Consider the following 11,178-nt stretch of genomic DNA (forward strand, 5'->3'; position numbering starts at 1 on the left):
ATGGGATCTCCTTCCTTGGAGATTCTTAAGCAGAGTTTGGATGGCCCTCTATCCTGGATGCTTTAGCCGAGATTCCTGCATTGCAGGGGGTTGGACTAGATGACCCTCAGGACCTGTCCAATCCTCCAGTCCTATGATTCCAGGATGGAGTTTCCTGCTTCTCGCAAAGCCTTTCCCCCTGCATGCTGCTCTGCCTGTTTCTGTTTCCAAGGAAGGAGCAGCACAGGACGTCAGCCAAGAGGATCCCCCAAAATAAAACATCTCTGGGTGTGCGCAACACATATGGCTCCTCCTGGGTTCCTGCTTGATAAAGAGAGAGAGAGAGAGAGAGAGAGAGAGAGAGAGAGAGAGAGAGAGAGAGAGAGAGAGAAGGCACAGAGGGAGAGAGAAGCAATTCTTTATATGCTTAGCTTTGAAAGGGTTAAAAGGAACTGAGCTGGATTCCTAGACAGGACAGGAAATAAGGGCGGGTGCAGATCCTCCAGAGGCAAAGCCTTCTCACGTCCCTTCCTGCAAGGGGGGGGGGCTGCGGAGGGGGCAGCTGTTGTCTCTCTGCTCTGCACTTTCTGGGATCTGGTGAGTCTCTTCTCTTCTGCTATAGGGCGCATGGGGGGGGGGAGGGAGGAGAGATGGGGGTCCCAAGGCTGCAGGGAAGGATGAAGGTGAGTGTTCAGCTCCCCCAACCCCACCCAGAACACAAAAATTGGACCCGCAAAGGAACTGACAACCAATGCAACTGTTCTCAAGGGTAGTTGTGGGGATTCAGTGAGGTGGGGTAGATCTATGGATGCCACTTTGAGCACCTTGGAGAAAAAAGTGGTGAGATAGAACTGCCATTAATAAAGAGAGGAAACCCAGCCCATAATAGGGCTTCTGCGTTTTGGACCACACTTCTAGGAGGGCAAGAGGCTTACTTCACCCTCTTTCCTTTTTTTTCTTAAAGAAAGCTGAGAGTGTGGGCTATGGTGCTGTCCAGCTCTGGTTCCTAGCAAGACTCATGCAGGGAAACACTATTTTCTCCTGACACTGTGTCCATTTTATAATACACAGGGCTTTTTTGTGGCCAGAACTCACTAGAACTCCATTCTGGCACCTCTCAGGTGGGTGCCATTGTCATTCTAAGAGAAGGAGGGAGGTGTTCACAGTGAGTTCCAGCACCTCTTTTTCTAGAAAAATAGCACTGATAACAGAACAATGTGTGTCCTTTGTAGCATTTGCCAGCACCTCTAATTTGGACAGACAGAACATGGCAGAAGAAAAATGGAATTCCTGTCGCTCTCCAGAAGGCTTCCTGAAAGCACAGACGGATGAGCAATACTTAGCGGGCCCTGAAGCAGGAAGAGGCCATGCCATGGAAACTCGGAGCAGTGGGGGATTCTGGAAAAACTCCATGCAGAAGATTCTGAGTGAGGAGGACACCTTTCGCTCAGAGGTGCAGAGGCAGCAGTTCAGGCAGTTCTGCTACCAAGAGGCCAAAGGACCTCGAGAGGTTTGCAGCAGACTCTACCACCTCTGTTGTCAGTGGCTGAAGCCAGAAAGGCACACGAAAGCTGAGATGCTGGACCTGGTGATCCTGGAGCAGTTCCTGGCTGTCCTTCCATCAGAGATAGAAAGCTGGGTGAGGGAATGCAGAGCAGAGACCAGTTCCCAGGCAGTGGCCCTGGCTGAAGGTTTCCTCCTGAGTCAGGTGGAGGAGAGGAAGCAGGCGGAGAAGCAGGTGAGAGAGACTTTCCTCTGGATACCCCAAAGGGCTGTGAACAGGAGGGAGAGTATCCCAAAATGCTCTAGTAACTTTGCACCCCTTTTTGGAAACCATCCAAGGAAGTATATCAGATAACCTTACATTTTAACTCTGCGATTCCTTTTCTTATCCTTCTCCCCATTCTCTGTTTTGAATCCTTTTTGCTGTTTTAGGGAAGGATTACCTTTGCAGAAAGTGGCCTAGATTCCTCTGAAGCAGAGCGGACTTTGTTGGACATCAGAGAGAGGCCGCTGGGTAAGGAGGAAGGAGTTCATTCTCCGTTTGATCACATTCTATCGATTCTGAAACTATCTGTGGGTTCTTTGAATCTTTTGGGGAAAGCACTTGGGGCCAACTAATATGAAATGGGTACAAACATCAAAACGCACTCAGCCGGGGAGAAGCATCATGCCCTCCTGGCTTCCCACTTCCCTTTGTCTCTCACAGGTAAAAGAAGGATGCTGACAAGATCATCTTTTCATGGTGGCAGAAGGGAAGGAGTGGCTGTGGAAACAGATCAGGTAGGGAGAAGGAGCCTTGTGGGGAAAGAGGAGGAGGGGTGGGACAGCCAGGGTGGTTCTGCCCCTAAATGAATCTCTCTTATCCTCTTGCCTTCTGTCAAAGCTTCCCTTAACAAAGGCTGAATATACCACTAGAGAATGTTTATGTGCTGAGAAAAACAAACAGCTATTTCTTCCTAACTCCTTCTGAATGTCACTAGCATATCTATCAGTCACTGCAGCCTTCTTTCCATGTTTATCAGTGAATGCTAAAATAGGCTTCTAAGAAAATAACGTACCATAAAAAACAGTGGTCTGGATTCACCTAGCCAGCCCCATCAGTTGCTCCATGGCATTTCCCCTGTCTCTTACCCCTTCCCCTGCCCACTGTTCCCCTTGAACTTGGATTTAGGGCATCTGCAGGGTCCCCTCCCAATATACACAATAAAATACACAATAAAATAATTCCATTAAGACATTAAAAGATGCATCCACACTTAAATTGTGCAGCAACAAAATCCAATTAAAACAACAGAACAATGTGTAGCAACTAGTATTTCTGCTGTCTGAGAGGAGGACATTCTTTTTCTTTCAGGGTTCACTGTACTTTGAAGATGTCGCTGTTCATTTCACAGACGAGGAGTGGGCATTGCTAGACCCTGACCAGAGAGCTCTGCATCAGGAAGTCATGGAGGAGAATAATGGGATCATGGCCTCTCTTGGTAAGGCTCCCTGTTAGATCATAATATCTGTTCTGAAATTCAATCCATATCTCTATGTGACAAACCTTCCATGTTTTGATAGAGCTCAACGTTGCGACTTACAGCACCTGAGATTCTGACATCCCCACAGCAAACCTTGAATGGAGGGGTTTTGACTGTTTTGTCTGTGAATATTCTTCCTCCAGTTATGCCTTTTTAATTGTAGGCTGTGCTGCCCAAACTGACCAAGCCTTTTAAAATGTAGGCTTCACAATAGTTAGGGAAGTTGAAATGGTTTCTGTCAGGTTTTTTGTCTTCGCTTCTGCTTGTGTCCATTTTTGATTGACCAAAGAGACGTCTGACAATGAAGATGGAGCAGATTCCATGGTTGGACCAAATAAAATCCACCTCAGAAAAGAGCCAGGTTTTTTGAATCTCAAAGGCAGAGAACCCTGTAGGAAGGTGTCACATCTAACTCCATTCACTTCACCCTCTATCACAAGCGTTAATGAGCATTATTCAGTACAGTGGTACCTTGGGTTACATACGCTTCAGGTTACACACGCTTCAGGTTACAGACTCCACTAACCCAGAAATAGTACCTTGGGTTAAGAACTTTGCTTCAGGATGATAACAGAAATCGTGCTCCGGCGGCGCGGCAGCAGCGGAAAGCCCCATTAGCTAAAGTGGTGCTTCAGGTTAAGAACAGTTTCACATTAAGAACGGACCTCCGGAACAAATTAAATACTTAACCTGAGGTACCACTGTATTTGGAGCTCCATTTCTTCCTTAGGCTCTAATCCATTTCTGTCTTTGTTACAGGTGGTGATGAATTGGAAAAGAAGAACAAGGGAGATCGTGACAACATCCGCACAGTGGAGAAACCACATAAATATTTGGAGTGTGGAGAGAGCTTCAATCAGAGCAGCCATCTCACTTCTTATCAAAGAATTCATACAAGGAAGAAACCTTATCAGTGCTTGGAATGTAGGAAGAGCTTCAGTAAGAAGGAAAGTCTCACTTCCCATAACAGAATTCATATGGGGGAGAAACCACACCAGTGTGTGGAATGTGGAAAGAGTTTCAGTCGGAACGCCCATCTGATTTCTCATCAAAGAATTCATACAGGGGAGAAACCTTATCAGTGCATGGAATGTGGAAAGCGCTTCACCCAGAAGGAAAGCCTCAATTCCCATCAAAGAATTCATACAGGGAAGAAACCACATCAGTGCTTTGAATGTGGGAAGAGCTTTTATACAAGCACAAACTTTCATCGCCATCAGAGAATCCACACTGGAGAGAAACCCAATCAGTGCTTGGAATGTGGAAAGAGCTTCAGTCAGAGGTCCCATCTCACTGCCCATCAAAGAATTCATACAGGGGAGAAACCTTTTCAATGCCAAGAGTGTGAAAAGAGCTTCAGTAAGAGGGCCCATCTCACTGCCCATCAAAGAATTCATACAGGGGAGAAACCTTTTCAATGCCAAGAGTGTGGAAAGAGCTTCCGTCGGAAGGAAAGTCTCACTTCACATGAAAGAATTCACAGAGGTGAGGAACAATATAAATGTTTGGAATGTGGGAAGAGCTTTAATACAAGCACAAACTTTCGTCGACATCAGAGAATTCACAGTGGGGAGAAACCTTTTAAATGCCAAACGTGTGGAAAGAGCTTCAGTCAGAAGGAAAGTCTCACTTCCCATCAAAGAATTCATACAGGGGAGAAACCATATAAGTGTGTGGAATGTGGAAAGAGCTTCAGTCACAGCTCCACTCTCACTTCCCATCAAAGAAATCATACAGGAGAGAAATATCAGGGTGTGAGGGTGGGTGTCAGGAGCAGGTCATCAATAACTCACACGGTGTCAGTGAAGTTAACTCTCTATTCAAAGAAATAAAACAGCTCAGGAGGCCAAACCTAGTGAGCACAGCAACTCTTTCCATTAGTTCTGGACCCAATGAAGCAGTTGTGAGGACCTAAGGTCCTAACAGTTCCTTAAGTCTCCTCCTGCCCCGGTTCCTTCCCAAACAATCTGAGATTTCTTTGCCTTGTCTGTCTCTGCTCCTCCCTCATCACTACTTTTCTGGTCCTAGAAGATCAGTGGTAGAGTAGCTTGTTGCTGCAGGAGGGGGAGACTCCCTGTTTTTTCCACCAGCCTGACTCATCTCTTCCTCTTGGTCTCGCTCCTCTCCTGCTTTAGTTCCTGCCTCTGGTTCTGGACTGCTCTCTGCCACAGAGTCTTCCTGCTCACTAAACCCTGTTAGCACTTAAGCTTCTGACACCTCCTTCCCCAAGTCTGCTTTCGCTTCTCTCTCTGGCTGCTCATCATCGTCCCACCGCCAGTCCCCAGGGTCTGAGCTATCTTCCCCTGGGGGTTCCCCAGCTGATGCCTCCCACCACTCCTCTATGACACAGTGTTTGGAATGTAGAAAGGGCTTTAATACAAGCACAAACTTCCATAGTAATCAAAGTATTCACCGTGGGGAGAAATCATTTCCATGTGAGTGTTAAAAGAGGTTCTGGTTACATATCCTGTTGGTATACTAAGGTGTAAGCTGTCAAGCCCTCCTCAGGGCTCCCAAGGATCTTCAGAAAAACATGAATTCTCCAGAGACTCCTGGTGAGCCTGGCTCTCAGAGAAGTTGGAGTTATTCTCAATGCAGCATCACGTCTGAATTGTAATCTCTCTCTGCCTCTTGATGTTACACAGGCACTGTGGCTCTATGCTTTGTTCAGGCAATCCTTTCTAGATGCATAGAAGTTGGTGTGCTTTAATCTTATGCTATTAGTTCTAATGTATTTATGATTTTAATTTTAATATTGCTGTTTAAATGTTTTTTATTGATAATTTTAACTTTTCTAGTTAAACTGGTTAAATGTTTTGTTACCAGTTACCATCAAGTGGTATTTTATTCAATAGAAATATTTATTCCAATAGAAGTAAATCAAGGGTGCCCAAACTTTTTTCAAAGTGGGCCAGATTTGATGAAGTGAACATGCGTGAGGGCCGGCCAAAGTTGCTGAGCTTATTTGGGGATTTTACCCCAGGACATACCTGAAGTAAATAAATCCCACCCCCATGGGTGGGTGTGTTAGAAACCTGTTTTTTTTTGGGGGGGATGCTTGCAACTGGGACTTCTTGCCCAGCCAGAGTATGTAAGAAATAAGGACTGCTTTCTTTGTGTGCCTGTTCCCTGACATAAGCAGAGCAGCTCTCTGCAACCTCTCATTTGGATCAATAGACTTGGGAGTTGGCCTAAGCAATGAAGCATGCTGGGATCAGCCTTTCTCTTTGATCTGGCTCTTGTTTCTGGACATGAAATTAAAGACAAGAGCTCCTGTCTCTCCAGAATTGAGAAAGAGACTGACCAGGTAAAGATCCCTTAACCAATATCTTTCCTTCTTTTTAATATTTATTTTTGCTTTGTTTAATATACGACATCTGTTGGAGTTTCAGGCGGATGGGATGCTAGTTGCAGAGCTTTCCTGGCAACTGGTGTGACTGGATTTGGCTGAGGTTGTAGATGTTGCAGATGTATTCTTAGGACATCAAGTATCATATTTGAAGCAGGGGAAACTCCAAGTCCCAGGAAAGGAGAGGCAGTGAAAGAGGCTCAAGCTCAGTGCTCTCAAGAGAATCTTCATGGCAGTTCATGAAAATGTGACATTTGAAGCTATATTAACTTTTCCCATAAAGGAAAAGGTATTTGCAGAATTAAGTTTGTGTGGTTTATCTGTGCACCTTATCAAAGAAACTGCAGCTCTTTCTATTGAAAATCTTTCCCTGAGTATACAGTACAGTGAAACATGAGAGGCATTTTGGGTCCCAGTTAATACTAGTGTTAAAAGCCCTGCATTAATTGGGACCCATGTACTTTAAAGTATGCTTTCATGCATGCATGTATGTATTAGAATTGTAGAGTTGGAGGGAACCCTGAGGGTCATCTGGTCCCTGCAATGTATGACAGATGGCCATCCAACCTCTGTTTGAAAACGTCCAAGGAAGGAAAGTCTGCTACCTTCTAAGGGAGTCTATATATACCTATATGATATTGTGGGAATTACACAAGATACACTCTTTTTAAAGTTTATATAACAAATACCGTAACCTTTACTCAGTGTACTTGCACTTGTTAGATTAAATGTACAAGGCTGGGAGGTGTTACTTATGTGGCTAAAACATTTTACATACATTTGTATCTAAGGCAAAAACTGTTACAGATGGACAAACTCTGAGGCAGAACAGAAGACATCTACTGGTCATTACTGCCATAGCTGCCCCAAGTGACATCACTGCCTTTGGCAGAAGGCATATGACATCACAGAATTCTTTCTTGAAAAGCTATAGCATTAACCCTTTGCTAAGCATTTTGGATGCTTTCATCCCACATTCGAATCTATCTATACCTATATAGCTACACACACACACAAAATAGAGAATAGAAACATATCAAAATATATTCTGTACAAAATAAAGTAATTAACAATAAGAACCCAACACTGCATGACAGCTGCTGAAACTATTGCTGATCAATTTTAAAGTCTGATTTGTTGTTTTGTTGTATTATTGTGTGCAGTTTGCTGTTGCGTTGTGTTTTTAGTGTATAAAATGCATTGTAAATTGGTTTTGAAAATAAATATATCTGTGAACCATATTAACAAAGGAAGCAACATCCTATTCCTGTTTTAACTATAGGAGCAACTTCACATTATCAAAGAAATTGACCATAACAGATTGGAGGACAATAGATTGGAGTCAATATAATTTGAAGAATTGTATCTGAGGAAGTGTGTATGCACACGAAAGCTTATACCCAGAACAAACTTAGTTGGTCTCTAAGGTGCTACTGGACAATTTATTTATTTTGAATGAGTCAATAGTGTCATGCATCAGCAAAAAAAGCTAATGCTATTCTAGGGTGCATCAACAGAAGCTAGTGTCCAGATCAAGGGAAATAATAGGATCTAATAAGTGTTGGACATGTAAAGAAACAGAGGGTATGTTTTGTATGTTTTATCATATGTGGTGGGAATGCAGGAAGGTAATTTTTTTTTGGGGGGGGGGGAATGGTTTATAATGAAATGAAAAAAATGTTCAGAGTAACCTTTGTTAAAAAAACCAGAAGCCTTTTTATTAGGTATTGTAGGAGCGGAGATTCCAAAAGACCAGTAAAAAATGTTTATGTATGCTATGACGGCCACCTGGATACAGTTAGCCCAAATATGGAAAGAAGAAGCAGTTCCGACCAAAGAAGATTGGCAAACCAAGTTAATGGACTAGGATGAAATGGCAAAACTAACCGGACAGCTCAGAAATCAAGATGATAAGAAATTTTTAAAAGAATGGGAAATGTTTATTGCGTATTTGCAAAAGTATTGTAAACAGGTTAATACATTGGTAGGATTTTAAGAACACTTGTAATTTTTAGAATATAGGAAATTTGAGGTAGAAAAAATAATTTGGAGTAGAAATGACATGTAATTGAAAAGGCAATTTAAGGAAGCAGAGAGGAGGGAAGTCACAGGATTAGGAGAATCTGGATTTGATGTTGTTGTGTATAATTTTGTTTGTTTGTTGTGTCTGTTGTGTGTGTATGAATGAACATTTCTCTTCAATCAGCTGATTAACATCCTATATATCCTTTAAAATGTATTTGTATGGGGGGGTTGTTGTTTTGTTTTTCTTTCCATTATGTATTTTGTTTTTTTATCTTGTCTTTTTTTATGTGAACTGCCCTGAGGTCTTCAGATGAAGGACGGTATACAAATGTAATAAATAATTATAACAATTCTCTTATATTCCACACCGACATAGTGCTTTTCATAATATGCTTTGCCCATTCTCACACATTTTCTTTCTGAGTTTCTAAATTGTCACCATTTGTATGCAGTTATGTCAATAAATATCTCACATTCATTTTACTTGTAATCTGGACTTTTCTTGCTTCTGGCCCTGGAAGTAGAATAGGGCAATGACATGCATATTGAGCATTCAGCCAGATTAGTTTGCACCAGGTCCGCAGGGAGGTCTCTGGTCTGATTCAGCAGGGGTCTTCTTGTCTTCTGGTGTGGAAGGGACTGGGGTTCCCAGTCGCCCATCAGGCCCTGATCACGCCCAGACCTGCTTCACTTCAGCCAGGAGGACACCTTCTGCTTTGACCCCCTTTAGGGCCAGCAACCCCCCTCCATCTGGGGTGGGAGAAGAGGCCCATTTGACTCACATGGATCCTGGCCCACATCTGGGCAGATGTGTAAGGATACATGGAGAAGGTTTGTATGCCACTTTCCAGCCACAGTCCTCGAAGCAGCGTATGGCAGGGGTCTCCAAACTCCCCTCCCCCAGGGAATTTAGCAGACCACTAAATTGTTTTGTTCAGCTTGTAGCCTTTGCCATGTTCTGCACTAGATGCTGCATGATTGTATTGCTTCTTTAATTGATTACAAATTGTATTTTATCATACTCCACAGGATATAAACTGCAATACAATATAGAGCAGGAACTCAAATGCCATTAAAAATCACTAGGAATATTTCCTGGGATGGAGCTACCGTCTCCTCTCTTCAGTCCCAGAAAAGGCAGGAACCAGGCGCCTCCTCACTCATCCCTCACCTGAGATCTGGCTGAATGAGAGAGATAGGAGAGCCATCTTCCCATATCTCAAGGGCTCTGCCTTGGAAGATGGAGCAAGCTTGTTTTCTCCTGCTCCGGAGGGGAGGAACCGAAGCAACGGATCCAGGGATTCCATGAAGCTGTTCCTCTTGTTTCTGGAGAAGGGAGGAGCAGCTCAGAACCCAGTCGAGAGAGTCTCCCAAAAGAGCTTCTCTGGGTGGGCGCGATGCTTTGGAGAGGGGGGGGGGGAGCATGAGCTGGGCGCGTTCGGCTGGGCAAGGGTTAAACCGTTAAAGGGAACTGAGCTGGATTCCTAGAGAGGACAGGAAAATAAAGGCAGGGGCAGGTCCTCCAGAGCAAAAGGCCCTCCCTCCTCAGTCCTCTCGTGTAGTGTAAGAGGAGCAAGGCTGTTAACTCTCTGCTGGCTGCAGGACACCTTCTGGGATCTGGCGAGTCTCCTCTCTCTGATTGCATGGTGTGGGGGGGGGGAGAAGGGGGCGGGGCTGCAGAGAAGGAGGCAGCGGTGGGAGGGGCAGTTAAGCGCGTGCGTGGAAAATGAAAGCATCAACAGACAAATATATTACAAAAATGCCCAGTTGCATATAAAATGTTACAGTGGTATAAAGTCACTAGTATATATAAATCAATAATGCAACTAAAGGCAATTCAGATTGATGAATAAATCTAATTTATTAACAGAGTTTGTAGACAGACTCTTATGTACTGAGCTGAATCCTAGAACAATAGGATCCAGAATGCAGCAGTCTGATTGGTCCGCCACTCTTCCTCAACCAACCAGTCCCTGACATCCCTGGGAGCAGAACCACCTGAACTGCACTTCGGAGCTCAAAGTGTTCTCCTCATCCAAGAAAAAGGTTAAGTCTCGTTTTTAGCACTTGGTATCTCCAAGTTCCCAGGCAGTGGCCTTTGCCGAAGGTTTCCTCCTGAGTCAGGCAGAGGAGAGAAAGCAGACAGAGCAGCAGGTAAGAAAGACTTTCCTCTGGATACTCCCAAGGGACTCCGAACATGAGGGAGAGGATCCCAAAAGCTCATCCTTTTTGGAAAACATCCAATGAAGGATATCAGATACCCTTAAGGTTTTGCTTCTGCTATTCCTTTTCTGATTCTTCTTCCTATTCTCTGTTTTGAATCTTTGTTGCTGTTTTAGGGAAAGGATCTGTTTGCAGAAATGGATTGTCTGAAGCAGAGAGGACTCCGCTGGACAGCAGACAGAGGCCACTGGGTAAGGCGTGTAATAGGAAAATTCCTGAGCTCACTTGGATTGCCAAAGACAGCAGAAAAGGAAATAGGAGCAAAACCGATGCCGGTAGGCCTGGTATTTATTCAAAGACTGTTGCAACAGATTTCCATCCACCACATGGGAGAAGCAGAATGAAGCCCAAAGGGGTGCTCCCTCTTTTACAAGTTTTCCCTTTTCCCAATGAAGCATCATGCATACATTATAGATACATCATACATATGTCACAAACAGGGAGGGGTTTTCTGGTAGAAACCAATTCGTTAGGTTTGTCCCTGGATGATTTGCCATTGCCAATGGGATGACTGTGTGTCTGGCACCCATCTGCCAGGATGCCGGTGATTATCTCTTGTGGAAGAAACAGCTGTGT

At 44.1% G+C, this 11,178-nt stretch overlaps 1 protein-coding gene across 1 annotated transcript; it reads left to right on the forward strand.

The window, feature by feature from the left end:
• The first annotated feature begins 473 nt into the window (after positions 1-473).
• On the forward strand, positions 474-8,857 carry LOC308572684 (uncharacterized protein). Its single transcript, XM_081168969.1, has 6 exons — positions 474-576; positions 1,212-1,717; positions 1,915-1,996; positions 2,189-2,262; positions 2,837-2,963; positions 3,765-8,857. The coding sequence occupies exons 2-6, from the start codon at positions 1,247-1,249 to the stop codon at positions 4,835-4,837; spliced, it is 1,827 nt and encodes a 608-aa protein (XP_081025095.1). The 5' UTR covers positions 474-576; positions 1,212-1,246; the 3' UTR covers positions 4,838-8,857.
• The last annotated feature ends 2,321 nt before the right edge of the window (positions 8,858-11,178 follow it).

The sequence above is a fragment of the Podarcis bocagei genome (assembly GCF_964188305.1).
Source record: "Podarcis bocagei genome assembly, chromosome: 13".
Classification (NCBI taxonomy): domain Eukaryota; kingdom Metazoa; phylum Chordata; class Lepidosauria; order Squamata; family Lacertidae; genus Podarcis; species Podarcis bocagei.